Consider the following 23990-nt stretch of genomic DNA (forward strand, 5'->3'; position numbering starts at 1 on the left):
TTATATAGGTCCTACTCGTTTCTTTAAAAATACCTTAAATTCAAATTATATACAGGATGGAAGTGAGATTAACTTGCAGATTGAAATGAACGTTAGGGTACACGTAAATGAATAGAAATTCCATATTATGTTTTGCGATTAAATCCACGGTTAATTAGAAAATTAACTTCGAAAGTTTCAGCAGTCTGCAACATCGGTGCTAACACACACTACTCTTGATACAGATGCAAGGTCAACGAACTCGGTGTGTCTCGACAAGTGAGCTGTTCTCTGTCAAGATTTTGCCACTTGCTTGCATCGTGCATTGGCTTTAAATTAGAGGTTTTTTAAAATTAAATTTACACTAAAACCGACCACGAAATACGCCAGAGAGATAAGTTATTCTTTATTAGATTTCCTATCGATACGGACAAAAATCACAGTCCTACTCGTAATAGTCACCGAATAAAAGATTGTTAAATTTTGGGGGGGGGGGAAGAAAGCTATGAACTTTTCACCAATATGATGATATAGTTTTTGTTACATTATTCGCTCCCGAAATCTGCAAGGCTATTTCACTTCCACTATATATATATATATATATATATATAGGGTCCACACATGTGGAGTAACGGTCAGCGCGTCTGGCCGCGAAACCAGGTGGCCCGGGTTCGAATCCCGGTCGGGGAAAGTTACCTGATTGAGGTTTTTTCCGGGGTTTTCCCGCAACCCAATACGAGCAAATGCTGGGTAACTTTCGGTGCTGGACCCCGGACTCATTTCACCGGCATTATCAACTTCATATCATTCAGACGCTAAATAACCTAGATGTTGATACAGCGTCGTAGAATAACCCAATAAAAAAAATATATATATGTATATATAGGAGTATTACGAATATCGTGCAGTACTATGGGATTTTAGTTTTGACGTCTTCTGGTGGAAAAAGTTCGTATGAACACTTCATACTCTTAAACTTTTGTGAGCTACACCCCGTGAAAATTAAATATAAATGTGAACGCTATTAAAGTTCAAATTATCTACGAAAATGGTATTTATTGTGTTATAAATTCATTACAGAACACTGACATTATTGCTCTCATAAAAAATCAGCATTACACCGATTTTCAAAGACTCCACCTTCTGCAGCAATACATATAGTCTATATTTGGTAGAGTGTGAACTGCACACACCACAGTCCCTAACTTTCGTTGTTGGCCGCGAATCTTCTTGACTGCTGAGTAAGTATGTTGTGCGAACTCTTCTCAGCTATGCACTCTCACACTACACACAATAACCTTAAACCATCCCTCATGCTGGGGCTGGATGTCTCACGATGGCACTGGCATGCTACAGCGCATCGATGGCCAATTTCGGGCACCAAATTATCTGCATATTTTGGAAAACGTGCTTCTTCCTTCGACCTGAGTTAGGTATTCTTAAAGAAATTTAATATTCCAGCAGGATAACCACTCCTCACATACCGCCATAAACGTTGAAAGATGGTTCGTGGGAAGGCCTGAGATCGACCTCGTACCTTGGCCTCCCAGAACATCTGATCGCTCGTCACTTGTCTAAGATTTGCAACACCAAGAGACACGACAATACTTTTTTCAAAGACTGGTCATATGCAAATATTGCGTTTTTAGTTGCTGTAACTTAGAGGTATAAAATGGAAGTACAACGGTGCAGTACATCAATTATTCATAGATTTCAGAAAGGCATATGACTCGGTTAAGAGAGAAATTTGATATAATACTCTTATGGAATTTGGTATTCCCGAGAAACTAGTTCGATTAATTAAAATATGTCTCTGTGAAACTTACAGCAGAGTCCGTATAGGCCAGCTTCTGTCTGATGCTTTTCCAATTCACTGCGGGCTAAAGCAAGGAGATGCACTATCACCTTTATTTTTTAACTTCGCTCTAGAATATGCCATTAGGAAAGTTCACAATAACAGAGAGGGTTTGGAATTGAACGGGTTACATCAGCTTCTTGTATATGCAGATGACGTGAATATGTTAGGAGAAAATCCACAAACGATTAGGGAAAACGCGGAAATTTTATTTGAAGCAAATACAGCAATAGATTTGAATGTAAATCCCGAAAGGCAAAGTATATGATTATGTCTCGTGACCGCAATATTGTATGAAATGGAAATGTAAAAATTGTAGATTTATCCTTTGAAGAGGTGTAAAAATTCAAACATCTTGGAGCAACAGTAACAAATATAAATGACACTCAGGAGGCAATTAACCGCAGAATAAATATGGGAAATGTCTGTTAATATTCGGTTGAGAAGCTTTTATCATCCAGTCTGCTGTCAAAAAATCTGAAAGTTAGAATTTATAAAACAGTTATATTACAGGTTGTTCTGTATTGTTGTGAAACTTGGACTCTAACTTTGAGAGAGGAAAAGAGATTAAGGGTGTTTGAGAATAAGGTGCTTAGGGAAATATTTGGGGCTAAAAGGGATGTAGTTACAGGATAATGGAGAAAGTTACACAACACAGAACTGCACGCATTGTATTCTTCACCTGATATAATTAGGAACATTAGATCCATATATTTGACGTGGCAGGGTATGTAGCACTTACGGGCAAATCCAGAAATGCATATAGAGTGTTAGTTGGGAGGCCAGAGGGAAAAAATACCTTTGGGGAGGCCGAGACGTAGATGGGAGGATAATATTTAAATGGATTTGAGGGAGGTGGGATATGATGATAGAGACTGGATTAATCTTGCGCACAGGATAGGGACCAGTGGCGGGCTTATGTGAGGGCGGCAATGAAACTCCGGGTTCCTTAAAAGCCATTTATAAGTAAGTAACTTAGAAATAATTGATGAAGGAACATTTTTTTTTTTTTTTTTTGCTGATTCTTTTAGTTTTGCTGTTTAATATAATAATGATGATTAAGAAAATAATTATACAGTTAGGACAAATTTTAAATTTATTCCTAAAGTAGTAAAAGCATTAAATTTAATCTTTGATATGCGCCAAACCCCAAATAGCATTTATATATAGGGTCAGAGTACCAAGTGGTCTTATGAGACAGTGTGAGTGTAATTTGCTTAATTTGAAATAATCATAACTTCACAAATAATAGATAATTATGGAAATGAAATAATACATGTCTATTAATTTGATGCCTGGAATTCATAATAAAATGGACCACTTGCGAAAAGGTATTCTTTTGTTGGTGAGTGATTTAACATGGAATGACTCATATTGAAACTTCCATTGCAGATAATTTCAGCTTCGTCACTAAACAAAATGGACCAATGCAACACAAGATCACTATTTATCCAAGCAAAAAACTTCATCAGTGTAGCATTGTCCTCTGGCTGTAGATGTTGAACTCGCTGTAAATGATAAGAATACATTCTCATGTAATTCAATATATCCACATTCTCTTTTCACGAACATCCAGTCATCTGGATATCTGGTGGTATTTGTGAGTGGCTTTGTTGTACCATACGAAGAATATTTTCGCGTTCTTCTTTTTTAATTTTAGCAACTACATGCTCATATGCCATCGCAGCATTAGGTACTGAACCAGTATCCCTCAGTGATTGAAACATGCGAAACAGTACACCATGTGACAGCATTCTGTGATATGTAAGTTTTGTTTAAATCCGTCCACAGCTTTCCTAGCATTCCTGTGAGAAAATCAGTACACATATATCATATCTGCATACTCGATATTTGTAAACTGAAATATCATTTTTGCTAACCACATGCAGTGGATGACAGTGACTCACTACGACTATGGTGATCTTGCTTTTGTTATCGTTGTTGCGTTATCGCTGAGCCTGACCCTGTCACAAGACCCTGCATCACTGCTATCAAGTGTACAGCCAGCTGTAACACACGTAGCTCGTGAGGAAAGTTCACAAGGTCGTGATACAGAAGAAAGAACTGGAATCTTAACGAAAAATATTCAAAATCGGATCACTGTAAATATGATAATTTTCTTTAGAATGATATCAGAAATCAGATCTTCGTAAATCTTCCCACATAGCAACACATACTGTTGTAGCAGAAATCTGGTGGCTATGTTTACAGAATCTGTTGTGTTAGTGGTTGTATGGATGAGCATATTAAATATTTTCCTGTTTGTAAGTCTGCGTTTCTCAAAACTCATGGACAAGCAATACTAGTCTGTACAGTATTATTATTAGTTTATTTTACAAGTTTGTGTTGCTGCAAACTACAAGGGTAAAGTAGTAGTTACTAGTTCACAGACTAGTAGTATTGGTCGATTTTACCAGTTCATAAGTGATTGTTTCTCAAAATGCTAATCTAGTTGATTATACTAGTATTCAACAGGAATATTCCTACAAGACTTTAAAGACTTGTGATTTGTATATTATTAGTTACCAGTGACAACCTTTCTCAGATAATCGAAACAAAATATTGTAGTTATTTCTTTTTAATATGTGGTTTAGTGTTTCCGATTGAAGTGATGACGTTATTGTGAGAAGAGCTAAAACTATATCGAGAAAGAACAATTATTATTCCTTTATGGGAGCATTGTTTAAATATAATAAACGGTTTAAATAAATGTGGTTTAGTGATTTCGATTGAAGTAGTAAAGAAGTTGTTGTGAGAAGAGCTAAAACTATATCGAGAAAGAACAATTATTATTCCAATGCCATCTGGTTTTTCTGTCCTAGACCAGCAACACTTGCAGAATTTTTTCCTAATAATCTAATACCAATTCATCAACTGCAGTAATGTTTGCTGGCTTTCCTCCTCCACTGCCTGTTCTTCTGACGCTGTCAACTTTAGCCTACAAATTAAATATAAAACGACAATAATTTATCAATATATCAAATTTAAAAAAAAAAATGCGTATTTTTCATCAAGTCATAAGCGGCATTCATGTCGGCAATATACACACTAGCTATATAACATCTACTGTGAACTGATACTTATCGAAGTTGCTTTCTTATTGTCGGGCCAATAAGTGTCCCTAACGTGTGCATAATCTTTGTTCTGAGGTATCAGTTCTATAAAATTTTTTGTCCATTCGTGTACTTATCAGTTTTTGTTCATATGCTTCATTAATCATATTGAGTATAGTTAATTTGCTTTCAATTCATGGAATTTCACCGAAAAGAGAAATTGAAACCAAAACAAACAACTTAGCTTTCTAACCTCAAATAATAATACTTACCAATGACTATAAACAAATGAACTCAATCAGCTGACTAGTGAAAGAGATCATGTGACTAGTGAAAAATTGTCACAAGTTACTAGACTGGTGAAATAGTTTGAGAAACAGAATCTACTAGAGCTTGTGAAATATACTCTGGTAACTAGTAACTGGTGAACTACTAAACTAGTATTTTTGAGAAACAGGCCCCAGTTCACAGACTAGTAATATTGGTCGATTTCACCAGTTCATAAGTGATTCTGTTTCTCAAAATGCTAATCTAGTTGATTATACTAGTATTCAACAGGAATATTGCTAAAGACTCTAAAGACTGGTGATTCCTATATTATCAGTTACCAGTGACAACCTTTCTCAGATAATAAAACAAAATATTACGGTTATGTGGTTTCGTGATTCTGATTGAAGTGATGAAGTTGTTATGAGAAGAGCTAAAACTATATAGAGAAAGAACAAATATTATTCCTTTAAAGGAGCATTTTCCTAATAATCTAATACCAATTCATCAACTGCAGTAATTTTTGCTGGCTTTCCTCTTCCACTGCCAGTTCTTCTGACATTGTCAATTTTAGCCTACAAATGAAATACAAAACGACACTAATTTATGAATAGATCAAACGTAAAACTGAAAAAAAAAAATAACCATTTTTTTCAAATCATAAGTGGCATCCATGTCGCCAGTAGACTCACTTGCTACATAATGTGTTCATGTTATGATACTGTGAACATGAATTGGTACTCGTCAAAGTTGCTTTCTTAATGTTGGGCCAATAAGTGTCCCTAACGTATGCATAATCTCTGTTCTGAAGTATCAGTTCCATAGCCTCACTTATTACAATTTTTTTTGTGCAGTCGTTTACTTTATCATTTTTGTTATTATGCTTGAAAACGCACCGAATGATATATCCTTTGATTCATTAATCATATTGAGTATAGTTAATTTGCTTTCAATTGATGGAATTTCAAGAGAAGAGAGAAGTAAGAACCAAAACACAAACAACTTAGCCTTCTAACCTCAAATAACAATACCTACCAATGGCTGTAAACAAATGAACTCAATTAGCTGACTAGTGAAAGAGATCATGTGACTAGTGAAAAATTGTCACAAGTTACTAGACTGGTGAAATAGTTTGAGAAACAGAATCTACTAGAGCTTGTGAAATATACTCTGGTAACTAGTAACTGGTGAACTACTAAACTAGTATTTTTGAGAAACAGGCAATGCCTGCTCTAGTGTTTACATTGCCCCGTACAAAAAGACAAATTGCCGCTCTGTTAAACATATACTTTTGTAAAATATATCTTTTATTTAAATAAAAATCAAATGGTTTTAAATTCTAATAAGAATATAATATATTTAAACGCCGGAACAACGTTGTATATCACTTTTTGGCGAAATTGAGTTGTCAGTGTAGAAATGTTGTACATCAAGACTAGAATTCACTGATGCAAGCAGTATGTTGCTATGCCATCTGTTGTTAATTTTGTAGAATTTAAAAAAATCAGCCTCTCTGGAACAACATTTTATAGCATTACAATATGGTGGAAGTGAATAACATTATCGCCGCTGCCTCATGCTTAACATGTCAGCATCATACAATAACGTGCAGTGTGCTTTTAAAACATAATTTTGCCGAACGATTGTTGCTCTGTAGGTTTCACTCTAAGCATCACGTCACGTCTACTTCCTCGATAAGAATAAGCACTAGTTTGTTATATTGTTAAATGGCTATTATTATTATTATTATTATTATTATTATTATTATTATTATTATTATTATTATTATTATTATTATTATTATTATAGCGGTCGAAACTCGAATATGCATCTGTAGTTTGGAACTCGATTACAACTACGGACTCGGCTAAATTAGAAAATATACAAAGAAAATTTATATCCTTATGTTCATTCAGATTTCTGCCCATTAATTCTGGGTATAGTTATGAGAGAAAATGTGAATATTTTAATTGTCAAAATCTATATGCTAGACGCCATGAGCTAGATTATCTGTTCTTTTGTAAAGTCCTCAAAGGTGATATATCCTGTGACTCTTTCTTAAACAATATTACCTTACGTATTCCAACAAAAGATATGAGAGCCCACAAACTTTTCTTATTAGAAATTCGAAATTTCTTTCACCAGTCTCCAGATGCATTAAAAATGCCAACATGCATGGCTGCGAATTCGATCCCTTCAATGTATAGACTTTGTTTGCTCTTGGCAATGATTTATCATTTATGTATTCTTTTAGGCAGTATACTCAATTAACATTGTCTCATAGTATTCTTAGTTATCCATTCATCGTCATTATTGTAATTGTAATTATATTTATGTGTAATAATTATTTTTGTTTTATGTTTTTGTTATATTTGTGCTGAACTGTAATTGGCCACTGGCTGTTGTACAGCACATTAAATAAATAAATAAATAAATAAATAAATAAATTATTATTTCATATACGAGTACGTTGACATTCTTAACTCTTAATAATAACTCTTTAATAATAATTTTTAATCACATACCTTAATGTTCGTCCTCAGCACAAGACATTGCAAGCTCGGATTTAGTCCACGTGGATTAGACAAGTAGGTGTCATTTAATAATGGAAGCAGCTTATTGATTGCAATATTGAAATTGAGGCAAGTGATTGGAGCGGCGACATAAGAAATTGAAAACAATAATACAATTAAATTTCAAACACCTACCGAATGTTATGCATGAGGCCGCTCAAAGACCTGCCAAATGTTAACCATGAGAGCGCGGCGATAATATCTTTCTCCAAGTGCACTAAAAGCGAGTAATAAAGGGAAGAAACGTAAAGTGAACGCCGAAAAATGGAATTGTAATTTAAGGAAAATCCTAAAGAATGGTGGCAAACCATACTTCGAAAAAAAGGAATACAGTTCGAAGAGAAATCGCATCCAATTGAGGTAAGTGGAAGAACGTTGTATATCAATCATGTGCTACCATTGTATGTTTTTTCTTTGTTTCGTTCTATTTGGTGAAATTAATTAATTATGTTTCTTACAAAGCTACATAACATCTTGTCTGTATAGATACGACTATAATACAATGAAAAACAGGATGTGAATAATAACAATTAACTAGAACTAAGTTAATATAGGTTAGGTATCTTTGATTTTTCTATTAGCTTTTCATATATTTTGATCCAGAGCATTTTATCACTTTTTAGATAGACGTTTTAAACTCCGTAGTAATTGCCCTTAGTTGTATTATTTTATCTTATATTACAGGGGCGTCCATACAACCCTAAAGGATGCTTCAAGCGGAGTTGTGCTGTGCTTTCCAGTCAACAAAAAATGGCATTATTTGACGAGTTCTATGGCTTCGACTACAATGAGCAGTCCCATTTCCTGTATAAGTGCGTTCAGATTATGGAACCAGTGAAAATACGAGGAAATAACTGATGAAACCTTAAGAAGAAAATGTACTTTCAGGTATTTCATTACAGTGGACCATAACCAAATTGAATTGCATGATATATTTTCTGTAACATCACGAAGATTACAAGTTCTTCAGGGTAAAATGAAAGAAGGAATTCAAATTCCCACAGATAAGCGTGGTAAACACACAAACCGCCCACATGCTGTCTCTGATAAGTTGAGAGATATGATAAAGGTACTCATTGACACTTTTCCTAGACAAATGTCACTACAGCCGTAAGCAAACTGATTCTCAATATTTAGCTGCAGACTTAAATGTGTGCAAGTGTATAGATTATTTAAGACAAAATATCCTGATATTAATGTAAGCAAAGATTTTTATAGATGTTTTCAGATAATAATTTAATTTGTCATTTGGTGTTCCACGGTCCAACACATGTAAATATTGTGAGCAATTATTTATTAAGCTAGCTGCAGCTGATACCGATGAACAAATCAAGGCCATTCAGGTTAAGAGTGATCTCCATCATTGTAAAGCTGAGGCAGCTTACGGAATGCTGAAAAGGGACACAGATTTAGCTAATACAAATGAAAATGTTATGATTTTACATAAAGATTTACAGCAGGTTTTGTCGTGTCCCACTTTAAAACATTTCAGTCAGGTTCGAGGCACAGGAACAACAGCCCGCTGAAGTCCACGCAGAAAAATACAGAATTTATGAGCCCACAGTTCCATTCTATTTGGAGAAATATCACCTCACCTCCATTGAAGTAGTTGGGCTAATGGTTGGCACTAGGGGCACAATACCTCGCCTCTTTGTCAGTTTCTGCAAGAAGTTCCAGCTGAACAACGACTTCATTCGTGATGTTTCCCTTACTGCTATCAGAGGATCACTTGCCATTTTAAAATACCACCTGTACTTTGTTCCCTAAAAAGGAAGAACTTTTGTTTGAACGTCTAATCCATTTGTTTATTACGTTTAGGCCTGTTATATGTATGCTATTGTCATTCCTGTACTCAATTTCCCTTTCTTGTTCGTTCCCCACATCTCTCTTTTGTGGTCTGTTTTTGTTTTCACTCTGTGTGTTATGCTTTGTCCAATGAGGCAGTCCTATTATTGGGAAAGCTGAAAGAGTGTCTTTCTATATATATATGGGTAAAGGAGAGGCCACAATGTACCTGTGGCATGAATGTCTAGCAAAGCGAGGATCAGCTGAGGTTGCATCTTGCATGTTAAATTATATTATAGATACATTTGAAGCAGTATCTCCTAATCAGGAAAGAAAACTCATTGTGTGGTCAGAACTTTGCATAGGACAGAATAATAATTGGAGAATGATTGCATTTTACAGATATTTAATACATACAGTTATTTTTCTCAAATTGAGCAAACATTTCTGATCTCAGTGCACAGTTTTTTTGCCCTGCGACCGAGATTTTGCTCTTATAGAAAAAAAAAAAGAAAAGAATTGCTGATATAATAATACCAGGCGAATGGAAATATGTAATAGGTGAGGCATGTGTAGTAAGCTCTTTCACTGATAAAGAGATGGATCAGTCAGACTTTTTAGACTTGAGTCAGATAGAATCAGACATGCAACAGAATCCTGAACTGAAAATACCTCATGTAATGTGGTTAAAGCTTAGTTCAGATGTTTTTTTTTTTTAGTGGGTTATTTTGCGACACTTTATCAACATCTTAGGTTATTTAGCGTCTGAATGAGAAGAAGGTGATAATGCCGGTGAAATGAGTCCGAGGTCCAGCACCGAAAGTTACCCAGCATTTGCTCATATTGGGTTGAGGAAAAACCCCGGAAAAATCTTCAACCAGGTAATTTGCTCCGACCGGGAATCGAACCCGGGCCACCTGGTTTCGCGGCCAGATGCGCTAGCCATTACTCCACAGGCGTGGACAGTTCAGATGTTCCAGAGACAATTTTTGTGAGGGCTACAGTTATAGCATCGCTACTCCCTCTAGAACATAGATGAACATCATGCCTCACTTAAGAATTAGTGCCACACTTACCTTCACAGACTTTATCGCTCTGAGTGACATCATCTTCATAGTCCCCGTTCCTCCCTCACGCAGCTCCTTGGCATGGGCAGGTTCTATATCAGTTTCATAACCAATATCAGTGGTGGCATAATGACATTATCAAAGCAGTGTGTACACATTAGAAAACGATTATTTCATGAGAAATGGGAGGAAGAGTTTTTTTGCTGTTTAGAAGGGGAGAACATACGATGCATGTTATGATCGAAAATCCTATTAGGCATTAATAAATTTAATATACAACGACATTGTTGTTTATGTCATAAAGAACATGCTGAATTAGAAGGTAAGACAAATTAAATGTTATTTTTCGTACTATTCCGAAACAAATTTATGATCTTAACATTTGCGTAGTATACTAAATACGACATTATATCTTAAACACGCTGCATTGAAAGGTACGAGGAATTAAATGTTTTTTGTACGTATTATTTCCAAAAGAAATTTATAAAAAAAATATCAAATGTGCGTAGAAAACGAAATATGATTTTCTGAAATTATTTTAGGTCGAGAACATGCAAATCTATTAAGTAATCTTGATAAACGCCAGAATATTAAAGAAAATAAACGTAGACAACGTGATGGAATATTATTGGCTAGTTACGCAATTTCTCGCCTGTGATTTAAATCAATTCAATGATGGAGAAATAGTAAAGAGGTTTATGATTAAAGCTACCGAATTAATTTGCCAAATTGAATAAAAGTTTTCGAGACTCACATTAACCAAGCACTTTCCTAATAATTTGCCATGACCGCCTTAGCGATTACGATAATTTGACGCAGGTCAGAGCAGTTTATATTTCCCATCCTACTCTGCAGTCTCTTCTCCAAATAAACTATTTCAAATCGAGTGCCTTACATAACCGAAAATTGTGCCGCCCATGTATGCTCTAGAAGAAGAAACGGGATAACCAGGCACATATTAGTTTCCCCAAACCAACTGTAAATTTCCTTCCATTGTACTCAGAATGGCTCCATATTTCAGCTGAGAAAAAAAAAAAAAGGATCTAATAGCTGTGAGTGAATATCTCAAGCCATGTTATCATGGATTTTATGAATCATTTCCAACAAAATAAAAAATACTGAACGTAGATTCTAAAATACCCCCCAATTGCTTTAGGCCTAGATACTGTATAAACTAATTTGTGGTATTTTCTTTGAATGATCGCTATTCTTTTATTTTCATAGTTTAATTCATATAAGTTTTTGTTTAATTGATATAATTACAAAAATCATGCCAGTCTGGGCATATGGTGGAAAAGACCAATTGTCTTTAACTTCAATTTTTTATTGTCTCATTGAAAAATTTCTGTATGGCATTTTATTGTAGGTGTAAATATGATTATATTTGTGTGTAAAATGTGATAATAAAATGATTTTGATATACAACGTTTTGTGTATCTTATTGATATCCAACATTATTCCAGGGAAACTATAGGTTTTGGCTTCTTGTATGAGAAATATGAAAACCTGAAAGTGACAAATTATCTGAGGTAAGACGAAAAGTGCTTAAAAACATTTTCTGGCCAATATAAGGTAAAATTTAAATGTTTTATACGTGCTATATATTTTTTTTAATTCCTGTAAAGTTGTGAAAAGTGATATACGACGCTGTTCCAGGAAACCCTTCAAAGATACATTTGTAACATAAAATTTACAGTCAAGTAGTACAAAACAGTAATAATTAAAAAGTACCTGTACCCAGTTACAAAATGTTAAGCAGATTCTTTTTTAATGCTTATGCTATTACGAAAATTTATATCCTATAAAAACTGAACGAAAGTAACATCAACTATGCCAAAATCACAAACTTTTTTTTCATCCCTTTTAATTCTGCAATTTTTTTTACTGTCTCTTTTAAGTTAATTTGATCCGCAATTTCATGCACAGTTGCCAAAATGGCCAAAACATTAAGACGATTTTGCATGGTAGTGAAACGTAAGTAGTTGTTAATTAATTTTAATTTAGAGAAACTCCTTTCTGTATTTGTTACAGTTATTGGTATAATCAGCAATATTCTTACGGAAACACTGAGGTTTAGGGCAAAATTTAACATTGTTATTAATCTTAGCATGTAGGTTTTCACAGCCGGTGTCTAGTTGAAATGGATCTTCCGGGCTAAGATGCCGTGGTCTACTGGTGGTCCATATAATATTAGGGTGAACAGATTCACATCAATAGAAAAGAGGATACAGAGCTTCAAAAAGGACATTTTTCGAAAAAAGAGGACAAAAATATGTACTTAGATTTAGGCTTATACCTGCATTATACTATAAATTACGTCAATATCTGTTTTCTTACAAAATATTTACAGTACAGATTTAGACTTACATCATACTTAAAAGTATATTGTCCACACCTGTGGAGTAACGGTTAGCACATCTGGCCGCGAAACCAGGTAGCCTGGGTCCGATTCCTGGTCGGGGCAAGTTACCTAGTTGAGGTTTTTTCCTGGGTTTTTCCTCAACCCAATATGAGCAAATGCTGGGTAACTTTCGTTGTTGGACCCCGGACTCATTTCACTGGCATTATCACCTTCAGCTCATTCAGACTCTAAATAACCTAAGATGTTGACAAAGCGTCGTAAAATAACCTACTAAAAAAAAAATAAAAGTCTGTTAATATTAGAAAATAATTGTGATGGAACTTAACAATAAGATTTTACAGTTCGCTACATATGAAAGTCAAGGGAACTATAGTTATTGCAGAGGATAGAAAATATCTATTTGGATTTAGGCTTAGATCTATATTATACTTAAAATTATGTCAGTATCTGTTTTATTACAGCATATGTACGATAAAACTTAATAATATAAAATGATTTTACAGTTAACTACATATGAAAGCCAAGGGAACTATAATTATTACCAAAATACATAAAAAGACCGCATAAAATATGAATTTAATATTACTTTGTAAGAAAAGTGAGTTATGATCGTTGGCATAGAGTATATTCCGTCGATGCTGCTGCCATGGCATCTACAGGCAAATTACTTGAAAAAGGCGTCAAATCTGATAATTTCAAAATATCAGGCATATCTACAAGTTACGAAAAGGAGGACATTTCTTGATTTTTTTTTTAATCTGCCCAGATCCTGGACAAAGAGCCAAAACAGAAGACATGTCCGTACAATAGAGCTCGTCTGGTCATCCTATATAATATAACATTTGTGAAAGTGTGCGCCCCTTCTGTATTGTGGTGAAACAAAAAAATCCTTAAACATTGCGAAGCTGATGTGGTTCGTTATTGGTAATGAAGCAGATCTGTTCTTATAGTATAAGTTAAAATCTTAAAGCATTAGAAACAGAAAATCCCTATGAAATATGAGGTCAAAAATCTGTCTTTGTCTTACTGAAATTTGTGTTTGTATTCAGAAGGATTTTGAAGTAAGTATATGGCATAATTCAAGTGTAGAGCTGCCTCACGTTTCTGTGCTATTCCGTCTTTATATTTCAGGAAGAGTTATATCACCTGGACACAGTAAAGGACGAGCTGAAAGTGGAAGTTACGGCAGAGGAGAATGAGATTTTGACCGATAGGTATTGTATTGTATTGTATTTATTAACATTCCATGGTATTCATACATTGCTTACAGCTAGAATACGGAACAAGTCAAAAAACGTAATACTATTATAAATCTTAATTTATAGTCACAGTTTAGATGAAATATATACAGACGAGATTTACAATATAGTCTATAGTACAACACAAAGTTTTAGTATCAATTTCATGAAGTGTTATTGAATGTAATGAATTCACCGACAGAATAGAAGGCATGAGAAATTAGGTACTTTAATTTGGCCCTAAATAATCTTATGTTTTGAGTTTCATTTTTTTATATCAATAGGGAGGCTATTAAAAATTTTTACTGCCATATAACGCACTCCTATTTGATAGCACGATAGACTTGCCGATGGAGTGTGAAAGTCATTTTTTGACGTGTATTTATGCTATGAACTGTTCAATTAGTTACAAAGTTCTCATGATTACATACGAGGAAGATTATTAATGAAAAGACATACTGACAAGCCATGGGCATTATTTGTAGTTTTTTGAAAATAGTCCTACACAATTCCCTAGTTTTGACACCTACTATTATTCTAATTACTCTTTTTTGTAATAGAAATATACCGTTACTATCTGTGGAATTTCTCCAGAATATTATTCCAAAACTCATTACCGAGTGGAAGTATGCAAAGTATATTGTTTTAAAGGTGAGTCTGGAATGCGAATTTTTCACTTTGTTGTTTCTTTTAATGCTTCATTACCATAATAGAACATCAATTTCAAAACGTTATGATATCAGATGGCTTGGCCATGCACTAAGAAATAGTATGAAAGAAAGTCAAGTATGATTTACAAATGGGAAGCAGCAGGACGACACAAAAATGACAGATCAGGGAAATCGTGGAAGGAGAAAGATTTTATGAAGGCAATTCGGGATATAGTTATGTACTAGGGCATATGATAAGTAATGACAACAATGCTGTAAATGAGTTCTCCTAGTGTTGACCATTGAAATCTTGTACGATGTAATAGAGCAGCAATTGTTTCATAAATTTCAAATATTGAAAGTCTCGAAAAATCCGTATTTTGTAAGTACAATGCTGTTTCTGATTTTAATAAACAATACAGCCCTAAAGGCACGAACAAAGGTGGTTCATAAAAATCCAAGTTGCGAGAAAAAACATGCAACTTTGTGCTTTAGGATGTTACAAGAAGCTTGTGGGAGAGAAGTCCTATCATACTGAACTATTGCAAGTTGGGTGAGCAAGGCATCGGCTTTCAATCAAGAGTTGATATCCGAAAAGTTTTAGATTGATGAGAGAGAGAGAGATATCCAGAAATGCTGCTGCAAATAGAGTCCACCGTCTTCCAAGAATTCGGCAACGCATTGTTGACATGGCAGGATACTATATCTGAAGTATCTATGTAATGTCAAAAGTAATCTAAATAAATTTAATGTGAAACAGTAACTATGTTGCCATTAGTTTTCGTGTCCCCTAGTACAGCAGTATAGTTTTGTAGTTAGGAGACACACAAAATCGACAAATCTGAAGATTGGAAATGTCGATATTGCAGTCTACTGTTTTAATTTGGGTAGATGTCACTGTTGTTGTTATGAAGACTCAAGATATTTTGACATTTGAAACACATATGTTACATTAACTGAGGACTGCTCGCGCATATTGTTGTTATGCGATAACTCCCGTGTTAGATTTTATCTAACAGATATCATTTTTCCATTTCTTAGTTTATATTTCCATTAGCAGATATATTACACACACACACACAAGAATACTTTTTACGTTATATCTGTTTCTAACAATATACATCAATAAATGTAACTTTTTTATAACTTTGTCACCAATAGAACTTTTTCATAAACAGACTGCACAAAACTGAATATGTGTTCGAGATAATTCTTGTAGGAACACTATTCGCTGAAGCAAACACTAATTTGAGAATTGAAGATATATTTTTATAACTTAACTTACTCTTCTCAGTACATATATAATTATATTTGTTATTTTATAATGAAAATAACTTTTATATAAACGAAATAAAGGATATTGAAAATTTGTATTTGAAAGCTGGATCAAACAAAGAAGAGAGTGGTGAACAAGGAAGTGAAATAAGGGCGGGGAATAGAATGGGAAGTATTGAGAGTGTAAATTATACTAGGAGTGCGAAACGAGGGGGCAATAGGGAAGAAGAAACGGTGTATAATCTGAGGAAATGGTGTGTCAATGGGTTGAAATAATAGCAGGTTTAGTTAAGAAAGGATAAATGGAATTGAACTGTTGCACATTTTCAGTGTTTTAGAGTAATAGTTTTGTTTGAATAATGTTATAAATAAAGTGAAACGAATGTTCTAGGGTACGAGCTTTAAATGTGTTTTGTAAGAAATATTTAGACAGCGAATTTAATAATAGGTTATATTTTTAGTGAAATAGTCAACAAGGGTTAGGTCTTCTAAATTAAATGAGTTTAAATGTATCATGTTATTTACAAGAAGGAAGTATTTAGTTAGTTAAGAGAAAAGGGGAATGAAGTTGAATGGAGGAATAGTTTTTAAGGCTATGGATCGGTGAAATTTCCAACTTCTACAATTTTACACCAATTAGTTTGATAGTGGGTTGCAAGAACGCATTTATTCCTTCATTAGCCGCTAGCGGACCAATAAGTTCCAAAGACACATTGCAAGAAACATCTTTAGTGTTATTGATTCGTTAAAGTATTCACTAACTTAGAGATCTGATTTCCCTCCTATAATAATATTTATTCCTCCGTTAGACAGCCATCTTACGTACATTTTGTGTATTGGCGAATAGTTTAATATATTTGGTTCATCATAATGTTGCCTGTGTGAGATTGAGGCATGCGATATTTTTTTAATATACCTATATAGGCCTACACGATATTATAATAATATTGCATATCGATTGCTAAGAAGTGATATCTCGTACTTGTACATTTGTAAGCAAATAAAAAGAACTTCGAAATTATTTTTTCAAATGAGACAAACTTCTTATATATGTTTCTGCTTTGCGAGATCTTCTATTCGAGAACAAAATATTAGTTAACTGTCCAATTTTGTGAACACAATAATAATGTAGTTAATAATAATAATAATAATAATAATAATAATAATAATAATAATAATAATAATAAAAATAATGTAGTTAAACTAAATTGTCTTGCGCTGTGGCATCACTGTCTAAGGCATCCTACCTAGGACTTGCGTTAAGGAATGCGCGCTGGTTCGAGTCCTCATGTGGGAAGAAATGTTCTCATGAAATTTCGGCTAGTGTATGGGATCGGTGCCCACCCAGCATCGTGATGCACTTGAGCAATGCTAGGTACCGAAAATCCGGTTTTGCAAGCCAGTTATAACGTTTGGGGAGATCATCGTGCTAACCACGTGATACCTCTATACTAGTTGGATGATCGTCTATGTCTGCTTCGGCATGTGGACGTGAGGCCAGCAGCCGTCTGGTCGGCCTTTGCCCTTCGTGGGCTGTAGTGCCATGAATTTACTTTACTTTTACTTAGTTAAACTAAATTATCATTTTTGTAGATAGAAGTATCTCTTCTTAGCCATCGATATACGATAATTTGATTACTTGTTTATTTATTTACTTATTTATTTATTTATTTATTTATTTATTTATTTATTTATTTATTTATTTATTTATTTATTTATTTATTTATTTCTTTCTTTATTTATTTATTTATTTATTTATTCAGTAATTCTTCGAATAGCGAAGTTATTACTTATTTCTTTATTACAGACTCTAGTTCATCATCTGACGACGAGGTTATGTGCTCTGTAGACTGTCTTTTTATTTTCTATAAAATTAATGTATTCGTGCGCTATTTCTAATAACAAATAGGCATATTTATCTTTCTCACTGAAACTTCTATTCCTAATTTCTTTCTGGTTCGTATTAGTTTATATTTATTGCAAATTTTGACAACAATAAAAGCAATGCCTCACATCAGTCTAGCAGCCGATGTTCACTTTTTATTAATTCATGCCCTATTGAGTCACTTGTGAAATCCAAAGATGCTTGGTTAACGATTCAATAACTAGTGACCTGTTAAATTTCTCTTCTGCAACCCGACATTCCACTAACTTTAAAGATCCACTAATTAATGGAGGAATACATTATGTATAGATCTGTTTTCTTGCAACCCAGCATCAGACTTCTACCACATATTTCTTGCAGTGTGGACATGCAGTACACAGATTTTCACTTTGATATTCCAATTAGTTTATTTATAATAACCTGAATCAAATTTCTTCATAGGCGAATAAGTTTGGACTTAGGTTAAATGTTAGTAAGTCCTAAGTTGGACATAAGAGACTACTGAACACAATGAACAACAGACATATCCCAATTATTACAGTAAATAATGCCACTATTCCGTACTATTCTGTCGTCAGAAACCTCTGCATTTACTTAGATGAAAATTTAAATTGGGAATGCCAAATAAAGGAAATTTCCAAACGAGTGTATGCTATACCTTGCATTATCTTAAGTCGCTAAGAAATTTCTTCCCGCCAGAATGAAAGCAGACTTTAGTGCAAATCCTCATATTACCACTGTTTGACTATTGCGACGCAATACTTACAGATTTTACAACTGAACTTTCAAACAAGCTGGAGCGTGTGCCACAAAATGTGTGTCAGATTCATCAGCAATGCTCGCAGATTCGACCATATTACACCCTCTTTCAAGTATTTATCCTGGCTGCGACTCGATAACTATGGAACACTTCATTCGCTATCTCATCTGTTTCGAGTTATCCACACTTCTAGTCCAAATTATCTACGTTCTGGGTTTAATTACTTATCTGCCAATCACAGTCTAAACACCAGGTCACAGGAGAGCCAAATCTCAGCAATTCATCCTCATTGGACATCCCACTATTCATCCTCTTTTACTGTCTCAGTTCCCCCATGAATGAAATTTTCTACCTCACAAGATTAGGGTCAGCCAGACAATAACTACTTAGAAGAAAAGGATAAACTATTTCTTACGGACGTAGTGAAACCGAAGTTATAATCATAATTGTGATTGAGTTTAAAAATTTCATTATATTTAGGTATGATTATGAGTCTTATTATTGAATAATTTCATGGAAAAATTGTTCCAGTGCCGGGTATCGATCTCGGGACCCTTCGCTTAGCGCGCGAACGCTCTACAGACTGAGCTACCCCAGGAACCATACACGACACCGTCACAATTTTTCCTTTTTATATCCACACAACTCAAATGAGCTGACAAGACGCTAGAACTCAACTATGGGTGCACACAATACTCTGTGACTTAATTTGTGGCTTTCTCTTAACGTATCTGCAGTAACGAATGTATTATAGAAATCTGGCTTTCACGTAGTAGCTACTACCTGAAAGCCAGATTTGTATAGTATTATTATTATTATTATTATTATTATTATTACTACTACTACTACTACTACTACTACTACTACTACTACTACTACTACTACTACTACTACTACAACTACTACTACTACTACTACTACTACTACATAATTATTTTACTGGTGTGTTAGGAAGATAAAAGGAATTGTTATTGTATTGTGTGTGGTATTTTATTGTATTAATTATGTATTGTTTATAATAATGTAGTAATTTTCTACCAAACTGGTTGAGACGGCTGAATGACCTTAACTTTGCCAGTTAAAGTAAACCATTATTATTATTATTATTGTTATTATTATTATTATTATTATTAATTGCTTGTTGTTTTTAATACTAAATTATAATTGTCCCAATTTTCAAAGTTTATAAAATATTTCTTTATATTTATATGTAATTTATTCCTGATGCATGTAAAATATGACACGCGTTTTTCATATCCTTCCAATTACTTTTTGAGAAAAAAATATATATTTACTCTTTTAGTTGTTAATATTTCGGTTTTTTAAAACTTATCACATCTTCAACACATGGTGATTTGAATATTTTCAGAAGCAGAATATAACACATGTGTCAGTTTACTTCACATACTTTTGTGGACGTATGTAAAAAATTTCACTGGGATTGAGAAAAAACTTCTTTCTTAGAGCATTTTGAATGTTACAAATGTTGAAAATAGGAAAGTCGAGAAAACAAGTGTCAAAGTACAGCATGTATATTATAGTATACAATATCGCTCTGGTCCCTTTATATATACCATATCATATTTATCCTTATATTCAACTAACACTGCATTGAGCTTAGAGTGACTATTACACTATTACTACGTCGTACTACTTTCGACCAATAAAACGGTACGAAAGGACGTCTTTCAAACAGTCATGTCTGCTTATCGGACATTTTTATCACTTATCAAGCTTTTGATTAATTTTATCACTTCCCTAACATTTGTTTTTCTTTACCACTACCCTAGCATTCGTTTCTTTGTTTGCCAACATTTCAGACTGAACATTTTTACAGTATTATAAAACATGCTTTGCGATCGTCATTTGTTTCCCGCATAGATAGTCAACTGAAAATGGAGGGTCCGTTGAAACATTTTGGTGAAGGTAACTTTAATGGAATACAATGTTAGTAAATCGGTTAATGTGTGTTTTATTCTATTGAGTACTGTACTTTATTTCTTCTAATTTTTATATACTTTCTTCTATTTTTATTATCTTCCTACCATTTGTTTGTTTGTCTGCCAACATTTCAAACTGCAAATTGTTTACGGTAGGTACAATACAACATATTTTGCGATCGTCATTTGTTTATAGCATAGACAGTCAACTGAAAATGGCGGTTTTGGTGAAGCTAACATTAGTGAAATATAATTTCAGTAAGACAATTAATATATTATTCCATTAGAGAACCTTATTTCTTCTAATCTTCACATATTTCCTTCTGTTTTTCTGAACTCCCTACCATTTGTTTCTTTGTTTGCCAACATTTCATACATATCTTTACGGTAGGTAGTATAAAACATGTTTTGTGATCGTCATTTCTTTACAGTATAGACAGTCAACCAAAAATGGCGGTTTTGATGAAGCTGACATTAGTGAAATAGAATTTCAGTTAAGTCAATGTTTTATTGTATTAGAGTACTTTATTTCTTCTAATCTTTATATACTTCCTTTTAATCATGTAACAGTCAATTAAATTACAATTGAGTTTTGATTTACTCTAGATAAATCAAACCTTTAGTGAGATTACTGTTAATAAATTTTCGTTTCACCTTTTTGGATTATGTTGAGAAAACTGTGTCAGAATGTGAAGGGATGGCTGGTGAGGAAAACACTTTGACACAATGCGGCATTAAAAATAAGATTTTACTCCAATTAAAAGAACAACTTCGGAACACTGGTAGTACTTAACATAGTATTTGTCTACTTGGAGAAACCAGTATTTGAACTGAGGTTATCAGCGTGGGAAGCATTCCATCTAGCCTTTAGTCTGTTTACCAAGATTCCACAGCACTTGCAGTTATTATTCGATGTATTTTCTCACATGCAGTTTCTTCGTAGTAATCAAAAGTGTAATTTTCATAACTTGCTTCACATTAAAGTTTTTTAGCTTCGTGAGATTCATGTATTCGTCGACCTCTAATTACTTCCTCGTGTCTATATTTTGCTTTGATGTGCCGATCTGAGTCCTACATTCATACCTTCCCAATATTCGTAACCGCATATTCTATGCACATCTCTTACACTTTTTTTTTCATAGTTTAGCATTTTACGACGGTTCCCTTTATGAAGATGTTGATACCTTTTGTTGTAGTGATGATTGAAACTACGACTAAAAGCATCTTTTCTTTACAGCTCTTTGGACACTGAGGGAAGTAGAGTGCCAGACGTGAACCGCAACACTAAAAATGGTCTCTCACGGTCAGACGGTCGCACAGACGAAGGTCCGTTTAAGTGTAAATTTTGTGGCAAGTTGTTCCAGACTCTGCAAATCCAGAGAATGCATTTGCGCAACCACCACAACGCGGAGAGGAGATTTGAATGTCATATCTGTGTGAAGAGTTATTTACGATTGAAACATCTCAAATCACATATCCGAACGCACACAGAGGAGAAGCCATTCAAATGCAGTGAATGTGGGAAATGCTTTATACACTCCAGTGCTTTGTCTGTGCATTCGCGAACACATTCCGGCGAGAAGCCATTCAAATGCCACGTTTGTGGAAAATGTTTCATGCAAATGGGTCATCTCACAGTGCACGCACGTTTGCATTCCGGGGAGAGGCCATTTAAATGCGATTCATGTGGGAAAAGTTTTGTACGTTCGGGTCATCTCAAATTGCATGTCCGAACTCATTCCGGCGAGAAGCCATTTGAATGCAATGCTTGTGAGAAAAGCTTTTCACAGTCTAGTGCTCTCACATTGCATCAACGTACACATACTGGGGAGAAGCCATTTGTGTGTGATGTTTGTGGGAAATGTTTTTTAGAGTCACGTGGTCTAAGCAAGCATTTACGCATACATTCTGGTGCGAGGCCATTCGAATGCAGTGTTTGTGGGAAATCTTACATGAATTCTACTTCCTTATCACTGCATGAACGAACTCATACTGGCGAGAAGCCATTCAAATGCGAGGTTTGTGGAAAGTGTTTCATACAGAAAGGTCATCTCTCTGTGCACGCACGTGTTCACTCAGGTGAGAAGCCATTCAAATGTGATTGTTGCGGGAAATGTTTTCTACGTGCCGGGCATCGCACATTGCATGCCCGAATACATTCTGGCGAGAAGCCATTTAAGTGCAATGATTGTGGGAAGTGTTTTGCACAGTCAGGTGCTCTGAAAATGCATTTACGTACACATACTCGCGAGAAGCCATTCAAATGTGAAGTTTGTGGGAAATGTTTTGTGCAGTCTAATGGTCTTCTCAAGCATGTACGTACACATAGTGAGAATCCATTGAAATGTACTGTTTGTGGGAAGATATTTTCAAGAAAAGCAAAATTTGATGATCATGTACGTATGCACGCAGGCTAGAAGGTTTTCAGTGCGATGTGTAGGAATTTTTTCACATACCTAAAACTGCAATTGAGCAAAACTTGGAGTCTGAGCAGTTTCTCGATTACGTTTCTTAGAGTGTTATTATTTTAAAATTTACTCACTGCTGACAAACACTTAAATATTTCTTAAGTTTTATCACAACGATATCATAACAATATGGGTCATTCCATGAAAATTGTGACATGACACTAAAAATTAAAATGTATTAATTTGTACATGATTTTGCTATCGTAAGGTTGGCGAAACTTCAAAATATCTCCAATAATATATAAATATGAATATATATTGCGATTATCGATTTTATAAGGTCATGAAGTTGATTGAAAATAAGTATGGATAAATAAACACAAATTCGTGATTTTCCCGGGCTTATGCAACTAAAGTGAACAAATTTAGAACATATTAATAAACTTTATATAAAAGGACTATTACGGGTGACTATCTTTATTAATGTTTATTCATTGTTACATTCTATGATTCGTTTTTGAAACATATTCACGGTTGTAACATGAGTCACGAAAACATAAATATTTTATATTATTTGTTTTAAACGGAACTTTCCTTTAAAAGTACTTTGTTTATTTCTTTCCATGGTGATGTCTTAACATGATAAAACTAATAAAACTCTGTTTCCCTATTGTAATATTCTATTATAAGTAATCTAATATTGTAACGCGAGTCACGGTACATGTAGAGTGTAACGTGAGTCATGTAACTAGATGATGTAAGAATGATGTCTGTGGGACGAAGAGATACAATTCGTGATGGTGAGGGTAATAAAACAAGTGCGATACATGATATGCTCTATATCAGAAGCATTCCAACAGATCAAGGAACAAAATCCAGACTTGCCTGTTGGA

At 34.2% G+C, this 23990-nt stretch overlaps 1 protein-coding gene across 3 annotated transcripts in view; it reads left to right on the forward strand.

Moving 5' to 3' along the window:
• The window catches only part of LOC138691624 (zinc finger protein 135-like), a 65358-nt gene extending 41590 nt beyond the window's left edge, over positions 1-23768 (forward strand). Inside the window, exons 6-8 of one of the 3 annotated variants that reach the window (XR_011329929.1) lie at positions 8412-8615; positions 14073-14155; positions 21927-21971. Coding sequence is in view for 2 of the 3 variants with exons in the window: in XM_069813787.1 (XP_069669888.1) it covers positions 8604-8615; positions 14073-14155; positions 21927-23106 (1275 nt within the window). In the remaining variant the exon portion in view is untranslated. Of the gene's footprint in view, positions 1-8411; positions 8616-14072; positions 14156-21926 lie in introns of all 3 variants that reach the window. The other 2 variants (XM_069813787.1, XM_069813786.1) reach the window with 2 other exon arrangements.
• Positions 23769-23990: the final 222 nt, after the last annotated feature.

Source organism: Periplaneta americana, chromosome 16 (genome assembly GCF_040183065.1).
Source record: "Periplaneta americana isolate PAMFEO1 chromosome 16, P.americana_PAMFEO1_priV1, whole genome shotgun sequence".
NCBI classification, from domain to species: Eukaryota; Metazoa; Arthropoda; class Insecta; order Blattodea; family Blattidae; genus Periplaneta; species Periplaneta americana.